Source organism: Rhinoraja longicauda, chromosome 30, assembly GCF_053455715.1.
Source record: "Rhinoraja longicauda isolate Sanriku21f chromosome 30, sRhiLon1.1, whole genome shotgun sequence".
In the NCBI taxonomy this organism is placed as follows: domain Eukaryota; kingdom Metazoa; phylum Chordata; class Chondrichthyes; order Rajiformes; family Arhynchobatidae; genus Rhinoraja; species Rhinoraja longicauda.
In genome coordinates, this window is record NC_135982.1 from 24,991,991 (window position 1) to 25,013,025 (window position 21,035).

A 21,035-nucleotide genomic window follows, 5' to 3' on the forward strand; every position below is an offset into this window, starting at 1 on the left:
GCGCTATAACGCAGCAACTCTACCTCTGCACCCACCGTGCTGCCCGGAAGAGTTCCAGCCCGAGACGTCACCTATCCGTGTTCTCCAGAGATGCTGCCTGACCCGCTGAGTTACTCCATGTTACTTGGATGAAGGGATTAAAAGTACCATTAGCAAATTTGCAGATGATACAAAGCTGGGTGGTGGTGTGAACTGTGAGGAAGATGCTATGAGGTTGCAGGGTGACTTGGACAGGTTGTGTGAGTGGGCGGATGCATGGCAGATGCAGTTTAATGTGGACAAGTGTGAGGTTATCCACTTTGGTGGTAAGAATAGTAAGGCAGAGTATTATCTGAATTGTGTCAAGTTAGGAACAGGGGACGTACAACGAGATCTGGGTGTCCTAGTGCATCAGTCACTAAAAGGAAGCATGCAGGTACAGCAGGCAGTGAAGAAAGCCAATGGAATGTTGGCCTTCATAACAAGAGGAGTTGAGTATAGGAGCAAAGAGGTCCTTCTGCAGTTGTACAGGGCCCTAGTGAGACCGCACCTGGAGTACTGTGTGCAGTTTTGGTCTCCAAATTTGAGGAAGGATATTCTTGCTATTGAGGGCGTGCAGCGTATGTTTACTAGGTTAATTCCCGGAATGGCGGGACTATCATATGTTGAAAGACTGGAGCGACTAGGCTTGTATACACTGGAATTTAGAAGGATGAGAGGAGATCTTATCGAAACGTATAAGATTATTAAGGGGTTGGACACATTAGAGGCAGGAAACATGTTCCCAATGTTGGGGGAGTCCAGAACAAGAGGCCACAGTTTAAGAATAAGGGGTAGGCCATTTAGAACTGAGATGAGGAAAAACTTTTTCAGTCAGAGAGTTGAGAATCTGTGGAACTCTCTGCCTCAGAAGGCAGTGGAGGCCAATTCTCTGAATGCATTCAAGAGAGAGCTAGATAGAGCTCTTAAGGATAGCGGAGTCAGGGGGTATGGGGAGAAGGCAGGAACGGGGTACTGATTGAGAATGATCAGCCATGATCACATTGAATGGTGGTGCTGGCTAGAAGGGCCGAATGGCCTACTCCTGCACCTATTGTCTATTGTCCAGCACTCTGTGAAATGTCACCTATCCATGTTCTCCAGAGATGCTGCCTGACCCGCTGAGTTACTCCAGCACTTTGTTTCTTTTTGAAAACCAGCTTCCGCAGTTCTTCGTATCTAAAAGGTAATGTATATATGCACATTTTATCAAGGATTAAAATCCACCCTACCTTCAGCAACTCAGGCTCCCAGGAATCGAGCGTGAGCGATCGCACTTTGGAACACTGAACTCCAAGACTCCTTTAGTAAAATATAAAAATAAAAAGAATAAATATCACAACCCAAACAAGGCATCGTGCTCACCCCCCTTCCTGATGGATGTCAATTAATTCTGCAACACAATTTCATCAACGTATTCTTTGTTCACTGGGCTTAGCTTGATCACAGGATTGTGGTGGGAAGATCAGAGACTTCTGTGTACAGAAGGGGGGGGGCGCTGCAGTGGGAGGTTGAGGGGAGACCTGATAGAAGCACAGTATTTACAATTATGAGAGGCATAGATAAGGCAGACAGTCAGAACCTTATCCCCGGTGTGGAGATTCAAAAAAGAGTTAGATGGAGCTCTTAGGGCTATCGGAATCAAGGGATATGGGGAGAAGGCAGGAACGGGGTGCTAATTGTGGATGATCAGCCATGATCACATTGAATAGCAGGAGAGAAGGAATGGGTGACGTTTCGGGTCGGCCGCCATTGGTGGAGCGGGAGCACGTGGCCGCTGGCTGGGTGAGGTCACGTGGGGCGTGGAGCGCGGGGCGGTGACGTCACCCTTTGTCCCGTTATTTGAGAGCGAGGAAGTTGGCTACCCAGCCAGAGACTAATTCAGGTCACTAGATATTCTCTGCACTGTAAAACGCATGTTCAGTAAAACTCAAACAGAGCGCTGTAAAACGCATGTTCAGTAAAACCCGTGCTCAACGAGGTGAGAACGTGACTAACTCCACACGTGGAATTTAACTTCAGTGCCGCCCGTCTCAGTCTGTGGAGTAGCCAGTTCAAACCCCAGCTCCCCACAGCCAGCCCCCACACCCACGTACTTCACGCCTTCCACACTGGTTGCGACCACACTAATCTGAAACTCCAAACACAGAGGAATAAGAGGCAAAGTCATCCTGACCTGGACAAAGAGCTGCAAATTACAGCCCGCTCCCCAACGTTTTATCAGGATGCTTTTCATTGTACCTCGGTACACGTGACAATAGAGCTCCAGGGGCTAGCGGAATCAAGGGATATGGGGAGAAGGCAGGCACGGGTTACTGATTGTGGATGATCAGCCATGATCACAATGAATGGCGGTGCTGGCTCTAACGGCCTCCTCTTGCACCTATTTTCTATGCAATAATAAACTGAACTTCTTCAGTGAGACTCTGTGAAGTCATCTCAACTTACACGGGGGGTAAAGTGCGCGGGGCGCACAACTTGGTAAAGGGTACGTTGAAGCCATCATTAGATCATTACTGCTACAGGAACCTGCAGAGGGCAGCTGGCTCCTTCACAGATTTTAGCATTAAAAAGGGTAAACAAAATACACATGGATTCTAAGATTATTTCCTCAGGACTGCTCAATCAACAGGATCAAGAGGGTGTTTTGTCAGTGTGCTGTATATTTGATCCTTTAGTGGTTTCCAATGGGATCAGTCAGTGTAGAGGGGGGTAAACCATGACCAGAGGCAGCGGGTTCACAGGTCAGGGGCGGGACTGGGCAAGGCGGGAGGTGGCAGCGCCCGTCTTACATTCTTGTCCGGCCTCGGCTCGTGTCACTCTTTAGAGTGGCACGACAGCACAGCAGTAGGGTTGCTGCCTCACAGCGCCAGAGACCCGGGTTCGATCCTGACTACGGGTGCTGTCTGTAACAGAGTTTGTACGTTCTCCCGTGACTTTTTTTAGAGATACAGCGCGGAAACAAGCCCTTCGGCCCACCGAGTCCGCGCCGCCCAGCGATCCCCGCACACTAACACTATGCTACACGCACTAGGGACAATTTTTACATTTTACCCAGCCAATTAACCTACATACCTGTACGTCTTTGGAGTGTGGGAGGAAACTGAAGATCTCGGAGAAAACCCACGCAGGTCACGGGGAGAACGTACAAACTCCGTGCAGACGGCGCCCGTAGTCAGGATCGAACCTGAGTCTCCGGCGCTGCATTTGTTGTAAGGCAGCAACTCTACCGCTGCGCCACCGTGCCGCCCATCTGCGTGGGTTTTCTCCGGGTGCTCCAGTTTCCGCCCACATTCCAAAGACGTGCAGATTTGTAGGTTAATTGGCTTTGGTAAAAAGAAAATTGTAAATTGTCCCTTGCGGGTAGTGTGTGCCTGTGTAACGGGGCTCGCTGGTCGGCAAAGACTGGGCCTGTTTCCACGCTGTATCTCTAAACTAAACAAAAGCTAAAAGTGCAGGATCTCTGAAAAAAACCATCGTGCTCAAATCTCAACAACAGATCCCGTCAGACCCAAACAACAACAACAAAACATTTACTCATGTACTTTGATTCCTGCCTTCCCTCCTCAGGCTTCCTGAGAAAACTTCCACCTTCACCACTTCCCCAGAGCAATAACAAAGTGGTTGGAGTGGCTGCTTCATTAGTCAGGGCTTTGAGTGTAAGTGTGGATGACGTGGCAGTTATATCAGGCTGCATTTGGAGTGTTGCGTGGAGTTCTGGCTGTCCTATTACTCGTAGCTGATACCGTACAATCCAGGCAACGCTCTGCCAAACCTCTTCTGCACCTTCTCCTCAGCTTCCATACCCTTCCTGCCTCACAGCGCCAGAGACCCGGGTTCGATCCTGACCTCGGGTGCTGCCTGTGTGGAGTTTGCACGTTCTCCAACCCTTGCTTGCTGCTAATGAACGCTAATCTTTAAACTTTAGACTTCAGAAATGCAGCATGGAAACAGGCCCTTCGGCCCACCTAGTCCGTGCCGACCAGCGGTCACCCCATACACCAGCACTTCCCGACACACAGTAGGGGCAATTTACAATTTTACCAAAGCCAATCAACCTACAAACCTGGACATAGAGTGTTGGACAAAGCATCTCAATAGACGATAGACAGTAGACAATAGGTGCAGGAGTAGGCCATTCAGCCCTTCGAGCCAGCACCACCATGGCTGATCATTCTCAATCAGTACCCCGTCCCTGCCTTCTCCCCATACCCCCTGACTCCGCTATCCTTAAGAGCTCTATCTAGCTCTCTCTTGAATGCATTCAGAGAATTGGCCTCCACTGCCTTCTGAGGTAGAGAATTCCACAGATTCACAACTCTCTGACTGAAAAAGTTTTTCCTCATCTCCGTTCTAAATGGCCTACCCCTTATTCTTAAACTGTGGCCCCTGGTTTTGGACTCCCCCAACATTGGGAACATGTTTCCTGCCTCTAATGTGTCCAACCCCTTAATAATCTTATATGTTTCGATAAGATCCCCTCTCATCCTAAATTCCAGTGTATACAAGCCTAGTCGCTCCAGTCTTTCAACATACGACAGTCCCGCCATTCCGGGAATTAACCTAGTAAACCTACGCTGCACGCGAGATGATGCTGCCTGAACCACTGGGTTACTCCAGCACTTTGTGTCTAACTTTGGCATATGCCAGCATCTGCAGTTCCTTTCTCCACAACCCACAAACCTGCACATCCTTGGAGCATGGGAGGAAACCGGAGAAAACCTGCGCTGTCACGGAGAGAACGTGCGAACTCCACACAGATAGCACTCGTGGTCAGGATCGAACCTGGGTCTCTGGCGCTGTGGGGCAGCAGCTCTACCCGCTGCGCCCACAGAGAGCTGGGAAGCGGGTGAGCCGAGGGCTGGCGCGGCGGGCGGACGCGGGTTGCGGGGACGTACCGGTGGATCCCGGAGCACTCGATACACAGGGTGATGCCGAGGTTAATGCTAGCCCAGCGCGGGTCGGGCTGGCCGCAGTCACAGCACTGCTCATTGCCCGCGATGCCCTGCACCCTCTGCAGGATGGTCTCGCCCTTCACACTGCGGTCCCGCGCCTCGCTGGCGGAGTCGATGCTGCTGGTGGACGGTGATGCCGTACGGTCCAGTCTCTGTGGGGAAGGAGCAGAGTTAGAGTGGACGCGCAGCCAGGGTCACCCACACCTCTTACCTCCCCCTCCCTGGGGATCGGCTGTGGGAGGCTCTCCTCCGGGGAATGAGGACAATAGACAATAGGTGCAGGAGGAGGCCATTCGGCCCCTCGAGCCAGCACCACCATTCAATGTGATCATGGCTGATCATTCTCAATCAGTACCCCGTTCCTGCCTTCTCCCCATACCCCCTGACTCCGCTATCCTTAAGAGCTCTATCTAGCTCTCTCTTGAAAGCATTCAGAGAACTGGCCTCCACTGCCTTCTGAGGCAGAGAATTCCACAGATTTACAACTCTCTGGGTGAAAAAGTTTTTCCTCATCTCCGTTCTAAATGGCCTACCCCTTATTCTTAAACTGTGGCCCCTGGTTCTGGACTCCCCCAACATTGGGAACATGTTTCCCTGCCTCTAACGTGTCCAACCCCTTAATAATCTTATATGTTTCGATAAGATCTCCTCTCATCCTTCTAAATTCCAGTGTGTACAAGCCTAGTCGCTCCAATCTTTCAACATATGACAGTCCCGCCATTCCGGGAATTAACCTAGTAAACCTGCGCTGCACGCCCTCAATAGCAAGAATATCCTTCCTCAAATTTGGAGACCAAAACTGCACATTGTACTCCAGGTGCGGTCTCACTAGGGCCCTGTACAACTGCAGAAGGACCTCTTTGCTCCTATACTTAACTCCTCTTGTTATGAAGGCCAACATTCCATTGGCTTTCTTCACTGCCTGCTGTACCTGCATGCTTCCTTTCAGTGACTGATGCACTAGGACACCCAGATCTCGTTGTACGTCCCCTTTTCCTAACTTGGAGAGGGACATCGGATCACGGGACGACCAGAGCGGAGGAGATGGCAGCAACGGGCCCTTGTGGCCAAATGTGGCTGGGACGGCAAAATGGCGGCAAAATGGCACCTCTTGCATATGGACCCAATGAGCTATGGACTAAGCGCGGGCAAGTGGGACTAGTGTAGCTGGGACATGTTGGCCGGTGTTGGCCAACGGGCTGTTGTACACATTCTGTACTAACCGGGGTGATAACGCTTATGCACGGGAATAGACGTGCTGAACTGTGTGCAATAAATGTATTTCACTTAACCCGGTAAACGTGACAATGAAGAAACCATTGAACTATTGCAAGCCAGTGCTGGCTGCCGTTCGATGATGATGATGATACTTTATTGCCACATGTACCTAGGAGCCGTGAAATCCTTTTTGCACACAAAGTACACAAAACAGTCGCCACAAAGGTGCCAACAAATCTACAAAACCTACTCCAAGAAAAACGATTGTCCTTTCCTCGTTCCGGAGGTCGGCTTCTCCCAGTACTGCTTGCTGGACAGCCGCACGGGGAGTTTGGCCAGAGAGTCACAGAGTGTGGAAACAGGCCCTTCGGCCCAACTTGCCCACACCGGTCAACATGTCCCAGCTGCACTAGTCCCACCTGCCCGCGCTTGGTCCATACCCCTTCAATCCTGTCATATCCATGTACCTTTCTAACTGTTTCTTAGACGATGGGATAGTCCCAGCCTCAACAACCTCCTCTGGCAGCTTATTCCATACACCCACCACCCTTTGTGTGAAAAGGTTACCCCTCAGATTCCATTTAAATCTTTCCCCCTTCACCTTGAACCTATGTCCTCTGGTCCTCGATTCCCCTACTCTGGGCAAGGGGCTCTTTGCGTCTACCCGATCTATTACAGACCTTGACAAGATTAGCTCTGCACGAGAGGGCGTGAGGAGAGGAGGCGGTGGGTTGAGTGGGCGGGTGGATGTAGCAGACTTACGTTGATGTAGTTGTTGTCTGGACTTTCCCTGTAGGCAGTGGCAATGCTGGCCTGCACGGCCTGGATCCAGCCCAGTCGCAACTTCTCCGAGTCTGCCTGCAACATGCAGCTCCTGTAGGGGATAAATGCGTCATCAGGAAACCGCATCTGCCTAACGCCGGCAGTGAGATAACGCCTCAACATCCAAACCCCAGACAACATCACTGTCTCCACAAGGCCACAACGCACTCCGCATTGAATGGATCGTTGACATGGCATCTACACGCATGAAACGCGATGAAGAACATATGTTGTGAAGGATGTAGCAACATCACACTGAGCCTCTTGGCTTGAGAGAGTGAAGTCAAGGCCCTAAAACTATCCCCCTCTCTGATCGAAAATGTGTAGGAAGGAACTGCAGATGCTGGTTTACACCGGCGATAGACACACAATGCTGGAGTAACTCAGCGGGACGGGCAGCATCTCTGGAGAGAAGGGATGGGTGTACAAGCCCAGATTGGCCAAGAAAAATCCCACATAGTCTGAAGGCCGGGGCTGGATATTCAATATGGTGGCACAATCACAGAGGCAGAGAAGGTGGAAGTGGAGTGAGGGGGATATCAACCCAGGAATTTAAACAGAGAATGGAGAGGGATGGATTTCAGTTTTACAAAGAGATAAAATGGCTAAACTATATGCTATTATTTCAAACAGTGGGAGGGAGATCACACTTTACTTCAGACTTTAGATACAGCGTGGAAACAGGCCCTTCGGCCCATCGGGTCCACGCGTACACTAACGCTATCCTCTACATGAGGGACAATTATTGAAGCCAATTAACCTACAACACTGTACATCTTTGGAGTGTGGGAGGAAACCGGAGCACCCGGAGGAAACGCACGCAAGTCACGGGGAGAACGTACAAACGCCGTACGAGGTCAGGATCAAACCCGGATCTCTGACGCTGTGAGGCAGCAGGCTTACCCGCTGCACCACCTACTTTGAAAGTGATCACATCCTTCATGCAATAATGGCGGGAAGGTGTTGAACATCTTCCTGCCTGGTGTGACCTGACTGAGGTAGGGAGATGTGTGTGAGGGAGGGGAGTGGGGACAGACCGCCGACGGACGGACGGCCTTTCATCTGCTTACTCACTTATTGGGCGACACAACCTCGAAGCAGAACCGCCTCTCGATGTCCTCGCAGGGCTTGACGGAACAAAGCCGCAAATCGTCCACCACCACCGTCAGCGCGTCCTGCAAGTCAGACGCAACAGGATGTCTCAAATGGCCCTCGGCCGGTGAAAGAAAGAATCTCACCCCGTCAGTCGCCAAGTGAACAGAGATGGTGCCGGCAACAACACAGCCTCAGGCCGACCCAGGCTGATTCAAGGGTGAAAGACGGTCTCTGCTCCCATCCGCAATCTGCATTAACTGGTCTCAGGGCTGGGCAACTGTACCAGCCTCAGTAGATGTTGGTTCAGAGACACTGCGCAGAAACAGGCCCTTCGGCCCACCATGTCCGCACCAACCAGCGATCCCCGCGCACTAACACTACTCTACACGCACAAGGGTCAATCTTACATTTTTTTTAAACATTTATACCAAGCCAATTAACCTACAAACGCGCACGTCTTTGGAGTGTGGGAGGAAATCGAAGACCTTGGAGAAAAACCCAAGGGGAGAAAGTACAAACATCGTACAGACAGCACCCGTAGTCGGGATCGAACCGGTGTCTCTGGCGCTGTGAGGCAGCAACTCTTCCGCTACGCCACCCTAACTGTCCTCATGTTCCTCACTGTCTGGAGTGGAAAGACTGGAGCGACTAGGCTTGTATGCACTGGAATTTAGAAGGATGAGAGGGGATCTAATCGAAACGTATAAGATTATTAAGGGGTTGGACACGTTAGAGGAAACATGTTCCCAATGTTGGGGGAGTCCAGAACCAGGGGCCACAGTTTAAGAATAAGGGGTAGGCCATTTAGAACGGAGATGAGGAAAAACTTTTTCAGTCAGAGAGTTGTGAATCTGTGGAATTCTCTGCCTCAGAAGGCAGTTGAGGCCAATTCTCTGAATGCATTCAAGAGAGAGCTAGATAGAGCTCTTAAGGATAGCGGAATCAGGGGGTATGGGGAGAAGGCAGGAACGGGGTACTGATTGAGAATGATCAGCCATGATCACATTGAATGGCAGTGCCGGCTCGAAGGGCCGAATGGCCTCCTCCTGCACCTATTGCCTATTGTCTATCCACTGACCAGTGAACATTTTTCATGCACGGGGAGAAGGATATATTGGTTGTAAGATACAGAATGGAAACAGGCCCTTCAGCCCACTGACCATCGATCACCCGTTCACACTGGTTCTCTGTTATCCCACTTGCTCATCCACTCCCCTATACACGAGGGGCGATTTACAGAGGCCAATTAACCTACAAACCCGCACGTCAGGCTCCTCAGAGCTTGTGGCCACTGGCGGTCAACCCTGGACTGTGGTCCTTGCTCACCCTCGGCAGACGAAGCCCACCTGCCCAGTACTGGTGCAGGAACAGGGGAGTCCCTGGAGAGGGGCCTGTTCTGAGAAGCTTTCATTTAGTTTAGAGACACAGCATGGAGAGGGGCTCTATGTAAGTGTCACATGACCCAATACAGATCTGGAAATCTCCTTCAGCCCAAGGCAGCAGGGTGGTCCAGGGGTAGAGTTGCGGCCTTCCAGCGCCAAAGACCCGGGTTCCATCCCGACTACGGGTACTGCCTGTACGGAGTTTGTACATTCTCCCCGTGACCTGCGTGGGTTTTCCCTCGGGTGCCACGGTTTCCCCCGCACCCCGAAAAACGGTACAGGTTTGTAGGCTAATTGGCTTCTGTAAAATTGTAAATTGTCCCTAGTGTGTGTAGAATAGTGTTAATGCGCGGGGATCGCTGGTCGGCGCGGACACGGTGGGCCGAAGGGCCTGTTTCCGTGCTGTGCCTCTAAACTAAACTACACATAACCATTCCCCAAACCCACAAGAACTGCTGGACTGCAAAAAAAACCCCGAAGCAGCCCGATTACACAACATTCAACCAAAGATTATAAAATGTCATGCAACTGTTCCCATGGAAACCACATTACCTTCATCTTCTTCTGATACACAAGCTGACTGTTCTGTATCGAAAACCATCTCCTAAAAATACATTTTTAAAAAGTCACGATCAAAAGTCATCAGACACATTCCAAATCAAAACAAGCCCGAGGAAATGATTTAAAAACATACGCTACACGGTTAAGTCCTCAATTCAATTTCCAAAGCCAAGTTAAGTGGTAGCTCCACTTAAATCAGCTTTTTAGACAGAGATGGGTCTCAGAGTGGTAACTATGGGGTTTCTGCTACTGTTACCTAACGGGCATCTTCTATCAAATATAACCCCCGTGTCAAGTTCAGAAGAAGCTATCAATTTTGCAAAGAAGCGAGAGGTTCGTGTTGACAGGAGCGATCAATGGGATGTTATCTTCGGGGGCGTGCAGAACAAAGGGATGGCAAGGTATCCATCAATGGCGGCTGCTCACCCCTCCCTTGCGCTAGATTGGACCGCACGCGGTCTACTTTGGCGGAGGACACCAGGGCTACGCTTGGCCAGGCCGACCCTGCAACGCCGCCATGACAACGGGCCTTCAATAGACAATAGGTGCAGGAGAGGCCATTCGGCCCTTTGAGCCAGCACCGCCATTCAATGTGATCATGGCTGATCATTCTCCATCAGTACCCCGTTCCTGCCTTCTCCCCATACCCCCTGACTCCGCTATCCTTAAGAGCTCTATCAAGCTCTCTCTTGAATGCATTCAGAGAATTGGCCTCCACTGCCTTCTGAGGCAGAGAATTCCACAGATTCACAACTCTCTGACTGAAAAAGTTTTTCCTCATCTCAGTTCTAAATGGCCTACCCCTTATTCTTAAACTGTGGCCCCTTGTTCTGGACTCCCCCAACATTGGGAACATGTTTCCTGCCTCTAACGTGTCCAGCCCCTAAATTAATCTTATACGTTTCGATAAGATCTCCTCTCATCCTTCTAAATTCCAGTGCATACAAGCCTAGTCGCTCCAGTCTTTCAACATATGACAGTCCCGCCATTCCGGGAATTAACCTAGTAATTGTCATGGTCAGGTCAAGATGCCCTGCACTCACGACTACTGGGACTTGAAAGTGGTGCCAAACTGCTGAGTCTGTATACTGTCTCCGTGTACCACTGCTACACACTGGCACTGTATCTGAGATGCTTATCTAATTTGTGTCGAAGTGTTTATTTATAGTCATACTTGTACACCTGGCAAATAAAGTACAAACAAAACAAATACAAACAAACAACCACGGAGCTCCGGGCAAAGGGAAAGGGCCAAGCTCGGTGACTAACCCTCCCACACTGAGGTAGATGGCAGGAAGGGTCCCAATGTGGAAATAGGTGTAGGGGGAACGGAGATGGGAAGACCACAGCCAGAGGTCAGGATGCTGGGAATGGAGTATCCTCGTGTCTGGTCCAATCATGGTACGTGGGAACATCTGACAGAAGGCGGTGGGCCTTTGAAAGTTTTCACCCCTATTGGGCTGAGGAGGGGTGATCATTGCTTTGGTTTTTGGGGTAGGCCATTTAGAACAGAGATGAGGAAAAACTTTTTCAGTCAGAGAGTTGTGAATCTGTGGAATTCTCTGCCTCAGAAGGCAGTGGAGGCCAATTCTCTGAATGCATTCAAGAGAGAGCTGGATAGAGCTCTTAAGGATAGCGGAGTCAGGGGGTATGGGGAGAAAGCAGGAACGGGGTACTGATTGAGAATGATCAGCCATGATCACATTGAATGGCGGTGCTGGCTCGAAGGGCCGAATGGCCTACTGCTGCACCTATTGTCTATTGTTTTGAAGGGTGTCAGGTATGGAGAGAAGAGGAGATTTAGTTTAGAGATACAGCGCGGAAACAGGCCCTTTCGGCTCACCGGGTCCTCGCCGACCAGCGATCCCCGCACATTAACACTATCCTACACCCACTAGGGACAACTTTTACATTTACCAAGCCAATTAACCTACAAACCTGTACGTCTTTGGAGTGTGGGAGGAAACTGAAGACCTCGGAGAAAACTCACGCAGGTCACTGGGAGAACGTACAAACACTGCAAGAGATTGCACCCGAAGTCGGGATCGAACCCGGGTCTCCAGCGCTGCATTTGCTGAAAGGCAGCAACTCTACCGCTGCGCCACCGTGCAGCAGGAATGTGAAATCTAAAGCCGACTATCTTTGATCGGGATTTACCGGACTTTATCTTGCACTAAACTTTATTCCGTTTATCGTGTACAGTATCTAGTACATTGCGGACGGCTCGATTGTAATCATGTATTGTCTTTCCGCTGACTGGATAGCACGCAACAAAAGCTTTTCACTGTACCTCGGCACATGTGACAATGAACTAAACCCAAGCTCACGGTGCGCATCGACTGAGTCACAGTCTGGAGCCGCCACATACCTGTTCCAGGTCTTGAAAGCATTGCTGGCTCTCTTGAACAAGTATCCTTCCATCACCACACCGTTGGGGGCATCGATGTTGAATTCAACTTTGGAATCATCGTAGGAGAAGTCCTGGGAATGGGAAAATAGATGTTCAATGTGGGCGCGTCGCCACTCTGCCTTGTAACATCCGGAACGCCAGGAGTGGACAACGCGACCGTTCACGGCTGACGCACCTACACGATTTGACAACCAGGGTCACAGGCAAGGTGTGCACATCAACCACAGCAAGGCGTAGAGTCGTGATGAATCAGCGCAAACCCGCTCATGCACACTGCGCAACCCGCAAGGATGATCACAGGCTCCACGTCTCAACGTCTTTGACCGGACACAACGCTAAAGTGATTCGGTCCTCATCACCCCTCACCATAACCTTGGAGCCCAGCTGGGGATTGCACCTCTCCACCCAGTCACCAGCTGCAGCTGAGCCAGAAGATGCCTGACGTTCACATGTTATAGGAGTTGTATAAGCCCATTCGGCCCATCGAGTCCACTCCGCCATTCAAACATGGCTGATCTCGGCCTCCTAATCCCATTTTCCTGCCTTCTCCCCGTAACCCTTGACCACCTGTTCCAATCAAGAAACGTCACCCATTCCTTCTCTCCAGAGATGCTGCCTGACCTGCTGAGTTACTCCAGCATTTTGTGAAGTAAATACCTTTGATAGATCTATCTACTTATGCCGGCTGGTAAGATCCACCAGGTGGGGCCGTTGTTCAGGATTCTTCATCCCGAGGTTCTATCTACACGACAGTTTGGTGGTGGAGGTGGCTGAGAGGGCCTAGGACATTGTAGTGATCCTCGCGACCAGAGTGCTCCCACTCTAATCCCCACCATTTACTACCCCAACCAAGATGGTTTGGGCAAAGGCACCGCAATTAATCTGCACCAGGCCGAGCTGATGGAGAGGTCAGTGCTGGGGGTTGGCGTTGATCAGCAAGGGATCGCTAAAAGCAGAGATTTTGATGGCTGCTGTTAGACCCACATGGGAATGTTGGTTGGCGGCAGGGTTGTGACCAGAAGCAGCGGTCTTTTTGGAGCCAACGGCATTTTAAAATTAGCTGTAGACCTACAATGGAGATTGTATCCACCATTTACAAAGCGCGAGTGGAAACTGGGGCAGTTAAAGTATCTTCAAATACCATCAGGACAGAAAAACCAACATTCACTAATTCATATTGTAGAAACCTGCTATGTACACCGTTTGATCAGCCATAAACACCTTTCCCCCCCCCCAAATCAAATCAGTAAGGCCACTTGAAATTGTCAGCAGTTAATAAGTCTTAAAAATGTTATTAAATATCTTCCGTGTGAAATTTAATTGAAGCGAGCAATGGGAAGGGGGAAGTCCACTATCCACAGTGCTGAAATTTCACGTCGCATTATTTAATTTATAGAAACATGACATGACTAGACCTGTCCAATTAGTTTTATCCACAGCCCATCCATGCAGCACTAACGAGGATTAATCTAATTAATCATGGCCTACATACCTGCATAAACTGTCAGTCAGGAAGGAGAAAATATGCCTCTGTTTTTCTGTGATTTAAGAAAAGGTCAGACTTCTAACCCAGATCATTTCTTATAAAGAGAGCTGGGCAGTGCCCATTATACCTGTGGTACAAAGGATACTAGCCTCTCCCCTGACTTTGGTTACAGGCCAAGGTAAGGCAGTCCCGTCACATATGGTCATGGGGATGAGCTGGAATTATTTGTGTTCAGAAACCACACAACACCCCATTAAATATCCAGTCTGGAGAAGGGTCCCGACCCGAAACATCACCAATCCATGTTTAGGCTTTAGAGATACAGTGTGGAAACAGGCCCTTCGACCCACCGAGTCCGCGCCGACCAGCGTACAGTAGCACCATCCTACACACCAGGGACAGTTTATAATTTACAGAAGCCAGAGTACTCCAGAGATGCTGCCTGACCCGCCGAGTTACTCCAGCACTTTGAGACTTTTTTTTAATAAACCAGCATCTGCAGTTCCTAGTTTCAACATCATTAATATCAGCCTTACGTTCATACATTTTAAAATGGCTTTGACAACCTGCTTATGTCCTTTGTTGTTAAATGCACATGCAAAATTCACACTGTTCCCTTTATCATGCATCCCCGTACACTGTGAATGGCTCAATTGTAATCCTGTATTGTCTTTCTGCTAACTGGATAGCACGCAGCAAAAGCTTTTCACTGTACCTCGGTACACCTGACAACAAACTAAACACAACTAAAGTGCTGGAGGAACTCAGTGGGTCATGTCAGCATCTGTGGAGGGGATAGACAGGCAACAATAGACAATTGGTGCAGGAGGAGGCCATTCGGCCCTTCGAGCCAGCACCGCCATTCAATGTGATCATGGCTGATCATTCTCAATCAGTACCCCGTTCCTGCCTTCTCCCCATAGCCCCTGACTCCGCTATCCTTAAGAGCTCTATCCAGCTCTCTCTTGAAAGCATTCAGAGAATTGGTCTCTACTGCCTTCTGAGGCAGAGAATTCCACAGATTTACAACTCTCTGACTGAAAAAGTTTTTCCTCATCTCAGTTCTAAATGGCCTACTCCTTATTCTTAAACTGTGGCCCCTTGTTCTGGACGTTACGAGTTTGGGACCCATCATCACCCAATATCCATTCCCTCCACAGATGCTGACCTGACCCACTGAGTTCCTCCAGCACTTTGTGCTTTTCCCCTCAAGATTCCTTGCATCTGCAGTTCCTCGAGTCTCCGTTAAATTCACGTCACGAGCAAAGCTCGAGGCAGAATGAAAGATTCCTCATAATGAAGCAGCATGCTTTGGTGAATTAGGATGGAGAGGACGGGGAGATAGAGCAGCAGTTGGAGGTAGAAGAGCTCTGGTCATTCACTGAGATGTCAGTTCAATGGGGGAGCACCCACATTAGCACCCACACCCAGTACAGAGCAAGATCATCAGGTTAAAAAAACAAAGCAATTAGGATAACGAATCTGTGCATATTTCACCAAACCAGAATGTTCTCCCTCTGGGAGATTATAACGATCATTTACCATTACTGGAGAAATAAATGCTCCAGCAAAACATCTCTGAACCCGAATCAAGACCGCGTCAGGCTCAGCAATCTGATGCTTCGGGAATTAGAGACTTTAACTTCCTTCCTCCACAACTGAGAAACGCTGGATCATTGGGCTGGCTGTAAGCCAGGTATTGATTAGGGCAAAACAAATATCAGCACATTACATGAACTGCTAAGCTAATTTTGCAAACTTGCAGTCAACCTTCCCTCCCTGCAGATGCTCCTGCACTGGAGAAAGGGGGAGATAGCACATTCTCTCTTGTTATCACACACAGGCAGCAGGGACCACACATAGAACAACGGTAGACACAAAATGCTGGTGGAGTAACTCAGCGGGACAGGCAGCATCTCGGGAGAGAAGGAATGGGTGACCCTCAAGGGTCTCGGCCCGAAACGTCACCCATTCCTTCTCTCCCGAGATGCTGCCTGTCCCGCTGAGTTACTCCACCAGCATTTTGTGTCTACCTTCAATTTAAACCAGCATCTGCAGTTTTTTCACATAGAAAAAACATAACAGCACAGGAACAAGCCGTTTAGCTCACAACCTCTGTGCCAAATCAACGTCCACTGCCTGCACATGATCCAACATACCATCCACATTTGACCCAGACAATCTCTCACTGCTCCCCCTCTGTGATTTCTCCTGCCTTCCTGCTCTACGACCACATTTTGACCCAGACAGCTCCACTACCATCATTCCCTTCATATCCTTGTGCCTATCTGAAAGTCTCTTAGATGCCTTTAATGTATCTGCATCCACCACCGTCCTCTGTGTAAAAATAACTTGCCCCAGCACATCTCCTTTAAACTCTGCCCCTCTCACCTTAAAGTTATGCCCTCTAGTCTAGCATTTGGCATTCCCACCCTGGGGGCAAATACTTCTGACAGTCTACCTTGTTTTTGGAAGGGGTGAAATCACACACAAAACCCAGAGTCATCAAACTTGTATTGTCTTTTAAAAAAAAAATCAATACACCTTGTGATATTAAAGATAGACGCAAAATGCGGGTCAGGCAGCATCTCTGGAGAGAAGGATCGGGTCGAGATCCTTCTTCAGACTGAGTTACTCCAGCATTTTGTGTCTATCTTCGGTGTAAAGCGGCATCTGCAGTTCTCTCCAACACCTTGCGATATTGAGACGGGTTCTTTCTTGCTCTTCCAGCCCAGTCTCAGCACAAACTGGTGAGCAAGGAACAACCCCCCCTGTCCCCAGCATGTCCCTGTCTGGCCATAGTAACGATGTGGAGATCACATACCCCCCCCCACACACACACACACACACACACACACCCACCCACACACACATACCCACACACACACACACACACATACCCACACACACATACACCCACACACACACACATACCCACACACACACACACACATACACACACATACCCCCACACATACACACACCCACACACACATACACACACACACATACCCACACACACATACACCCACACACACACACACACACATACCCACACACACACACACACACACACACACATACACACACATACCCCCACACACACACACACACACACACACACATACACACACATACCCCCACACATACACACACACACACACACACCCACACACACATACACACACATACCCCCACACATACACACACACATACCCACACACACATACACACACATACCCCCACACATACACATACACACACACGGTCCACTTCCCCAACTCACCAGCGTGTAGTCCAACCTGCCGAAAATCTTCATGGTCACAAAACCGGCTTCAAACGCCGCTGACAACGACAGGAAAATAACACAGGCGCCCAGGAGGCACTAAGTCGCCTTTAAAAATGATTCACAAAGTCTCACCTCCCCCCTGGACAGAGGAGAGGAGAGGAGAGGAGAGGAGAGGAGAGGGGAGGGGAGGGGATGAGAGGGGAGTACAGGAGAGGAGAGGAGAGGAGAGGAGAGGAGAGGAGAGGAGAGGAGAGAGGAGAGGAGAGGACAGGAGAGAGGAGAGGGCAGTAGTTGCCGTCAGGGTGCAGGGAGACTGGGGAATGCAGCGGAATGCACAAGCGAGAAACGCAGCCAGCCGACTGTGTGCCGCTGTGTCCCGCTGCTCACAGTCCCAGAGGGAGGGAGGGAGGGAGAGGGAGAAAAGGGGGAGGGAGGGAGAAGGGGAGGGAGGGAGGAGGGGAGGGAGGGAGGAGGGCTAGAAAGAAAGGGGAGGGGGTAAAGGGGAGGGGGGGTAAAGGGGAGGGGGTAAAGGGGAGGGGGGGTAAAGGGGAGGGGGGGTAAAGGGGAGGGGGTAAAGGGGAGGGGGGTACAGGGGAAGGGGTACAGGGGAGGGGGGTAAAGGGGAGGGGGTAAAGGGGAGGGGGTAAAGGGGAGGGGGTAAAGGGGAGGGGGTAAAGGGGAGGGGGGTAAAGGGGAGGGGGTAAAGGGGAGGGGGGTAAAGGGGAGGGGGTAAAGGGGAGGGGGTAAAGGGGAGGGGGTAAAGGGGAGGGGGTAAATGGGAGGGGGGTAAAGGGGAGGGGGGTAAAGGGGAGGGGGTAAAGGGGAGGGGGTAAAGGGGAGGGGGTAAAGGGGAGGGGGGTAAAGGGGAGGGGGCGGCACGGACTTGGAGGGTCGAAAAGGCCTGTTTCCGGCTGTATATATATATGATATATGATATGATATGATAAAGGGGAGGGGGTAAAGGGGAGGGGGGTATGCTATATTAGCATTCAGCTGTCACTCCAGCAACCAGGCCCCGCCTCCCCTCTCCTGGCCTGTCTGTCTGGAAGATGGACACAATGCTGGGGTTACCCAGCGGGACAGGCAGCATCTCTGGAGAGAAGGAATGGGTGACTTCATAGAAAATAGGTGCAGGAGGAGGCCATTCGGCCCTTCGAGCCAGCAGCGCCATTCAATGTGATGATGGCTGATCATCCACAATCAGTACCCCGTTCCTGCCATCTCCCCATACCCCCTGATTCCGCTAGCCCCTAGAGCTCTATCCAACTCTACATTTTTAGAATGTATCCAGTGGATTGGCCTCCACTGCCTTCTGAGGCAGAGAACTCCACAAATTGACAACTGTCTGGGTGAAAAGCTTTTCCTCATCTCCGTTCTAAATGGCCTATTCCTCATTCTTAAACTGTGGCCCCCTAGTTCTGGACTAGTTCCCAACATCGGGAACATCAGTGGCAAGTGTCCCTACTCTTGCACTTTGTGTCGTTTTTTTTTGTAAACCAGCATCTGCAGTTCCTTGTGTCTGAAAACATTACTATGAGGAAACACGTGCTGGCTCAGAAAGTGCGAGTGAAATGGGGGTCAGAAAGATTCACAGCAGTGAGGCATTCCACAAGAGAGGGAGGTGAAAACTGCAAAGGGGAACAGATGCTCCAGTGGGAAAGGAAAGAATGAAAACCTCTCGTTAAGAAGACAGGAGGGTATAAAAATGAAGATGTACAGCCTGCGCAAGGACTATAAATATTAAACTGGTGAATGCCCCTTCCAGCAGCTGATGTCCTGGTGCCCTGCCTGCCCCAACAACACTCACTGACCTCCCGCATTAACAGGGACAAAAGGTCAAGCTTTCAGTTTAGAAATTCCAATCCATAAAATTTCACAATAGCTCTGGAAGATGCTCTGTGCGAAGCCTGAGACCAAGTTAATTCACTCTCTCTTGCAACAGATGTTGAGCCAGGTTAACACCGCCCCGTTGACACGACTCGGGGGCCTGAGCCACTGGGAGAGGTTGGGGAGGCTAGGACGTTAGTCCCTGGAGCGCGAGAGGCTGAGGGGGTGATGGTACGGAGGTGTAAGAAATCATGAAGGGTGCAGTCTGCTCCCGGGGGTAGGAGAATCTATGAAGTGGTTTAAGGTGAAATAGGAAAGATTTAATAGGAATCTACATTTTCACACACAGGGTGTGGGCATATGGAACGAGCTGCCGGAGGAGGTAGTTGGGGCAGTTACTGCAACAACATTTAAAGGGCATTTAGAAGGTACATGGACAGGGAAGGTTGGGAGGGATCTGGGCCCAACCATCCCACTAACCAACCTCCCTTCCATTGACTCCATCTACACCTCACGCTGCCTCGGCAAGGCCAGCAGCATAATCAAGGACCAGTCGCACCCCGGCCTCTCCCTCTGCTCCCCTCTCCCATCGGGCAAAAGGTTGAGAAGTGTGAAAACGCACAGCTCCAGATTCAGTTTCTTCCCAGCTGTTGTCAGGCAACTGAACCATTCTACCATCAACTAGAGAGCGGTCCTGAACTACTATCAACCTCATTGGAGACCCTCGGATTATCTTTGATGGACTTTACTGGTTTTATCTTGCACTAAACGCCATTCATGTTATTCCCTTTACCAAGTATCTGTACACAGTGGACGGCTCGATTGTAATCATTCATTGACTTTCGTGGAACTCTGTTTTGGGAAGACTCTGTGCCTTTGCAAGTCATGGGCAGAACAGTACTATGTCTCTGAATCAAACACTACTAAAATCTGAAGAAGGGTCTCGACCCGAAACATCACCCATTCCTTCTCTCCAGAGACACTGCCTGTCACGCTGAGTTACTCCAGCTTTCTGTGTCTACCTTCGGTTTGAACCAGCATCTGCAGTTCCTTCTTACACACGACTATAATCTCAATGCACCTTCACCCCGATCCCCAAGCATTAAGGATTTGATCGGACTGATACCCAGTGTTAGTGGTAAAGGCAAACCATGGAATAAATACGAGATTAAGTCACAGCCAGCCTCCCCAAATAGAAATGGTGCAGTGTAATCGTTTTATCATATTAAACCACAGAGCTGCTATTTTTGGAACCTGCATTAAGAGAATATCATTTCAGCCCATGGCAACAGAACTTACTGCAGGCTGATAGTCCTCCCACTCACCCCCCACCTCCTGAATGTTGCGTTATATTATATAAGCGGCCTCTTTTTGTCAATGCTTACATTGGCACAGCCACAAGGAATATGTCACCTTTATTTTCACGGCTTGTTGAGTCTCTGACATGGTTATTCTTACTCGCTGCTGGTTAGAAGGTTGACTGCGGCTGACACTGACTAATCAACGCACACACACACAGCACAGCGACCGACTGGACAATGACCTGGCCACCTGACCACTGGACTTTTGCACTTGTTAAAACCAGGCAAGGGTGGGAGGTGAGGGGAGGGCTAGATCCTGAGGTTTTACATTCCCTTTGAACTGACCCCCCCCCTCCCCCCTCCCATCCCTCCCCAGCCCAGTGGCCCTGCAGCAATGTGAATGAGTGATTCCTGAGCTGCCAACATCAGATTAGATTTCCCGAGGTCTTTTAAAGGCAGCAGCAGTGCCCATGGCAGTGAATGTGAATGGCTGCCCTTTAGACTTTAAGAGATACAGCGTGGAAACAAACCCTTTGGCCCACCGAGTCCGCGCCGGCCGGCGATCACCCCGCACACGAGCACTTTCCTACACACAGCAGGGACGATTTACAATGTTACCAAAGCCAATCAACCTCGAAACCTGGACATAAGGTGCTGGAATGACTCAGCAT

The 21,035-nt window shown here is 50.1% G+C and overlaps 1 protein-coding gene across 5 annotated transcripts in view; it reads right to left on the reverse strand.

Moving 5' to 3' along the window:
* The window catches only part of acap3a (ArfGAP with coiled-coil, ankyrin repeat and PH domains 3a), a 178,774-nt gene that overhangs the window by 27,467 nt on the left and 130,272 nt on the right, over nt 1–21,035 (reverse strand). For all 5 annotated transcript variants that reach the window (XM_078425204.1, XM_078425200.1, XM_078425203.1 and 2 more), the window contains 6 exons: nt 12,420–12,532; nt 10,043–10,094; nt 8,088–8,188; nt 6,954–7,065; nt 4,917–5,125; nt 1,251–1,320 (listed from right to left, as the gene is read on the reverse strand). In XM_078425204.1, coding sequence (XP_078281330.1) covers nt 1,251–1,320; nt 4,917–5,125; nt 6,954–7,065; nt 8,088–8,188; nt 10,043–10,094; nt 12,420–12,532 — 657 coding nt within the window. The remainder of the gene's footprint in view (nt 1–1,250; nt 1,321–4,916; nt 5,126–6,953; nt 7,066–8,087; nt 8,189–10,042; nt 10,095–12,419; nt 12,533–21,035) is intronic.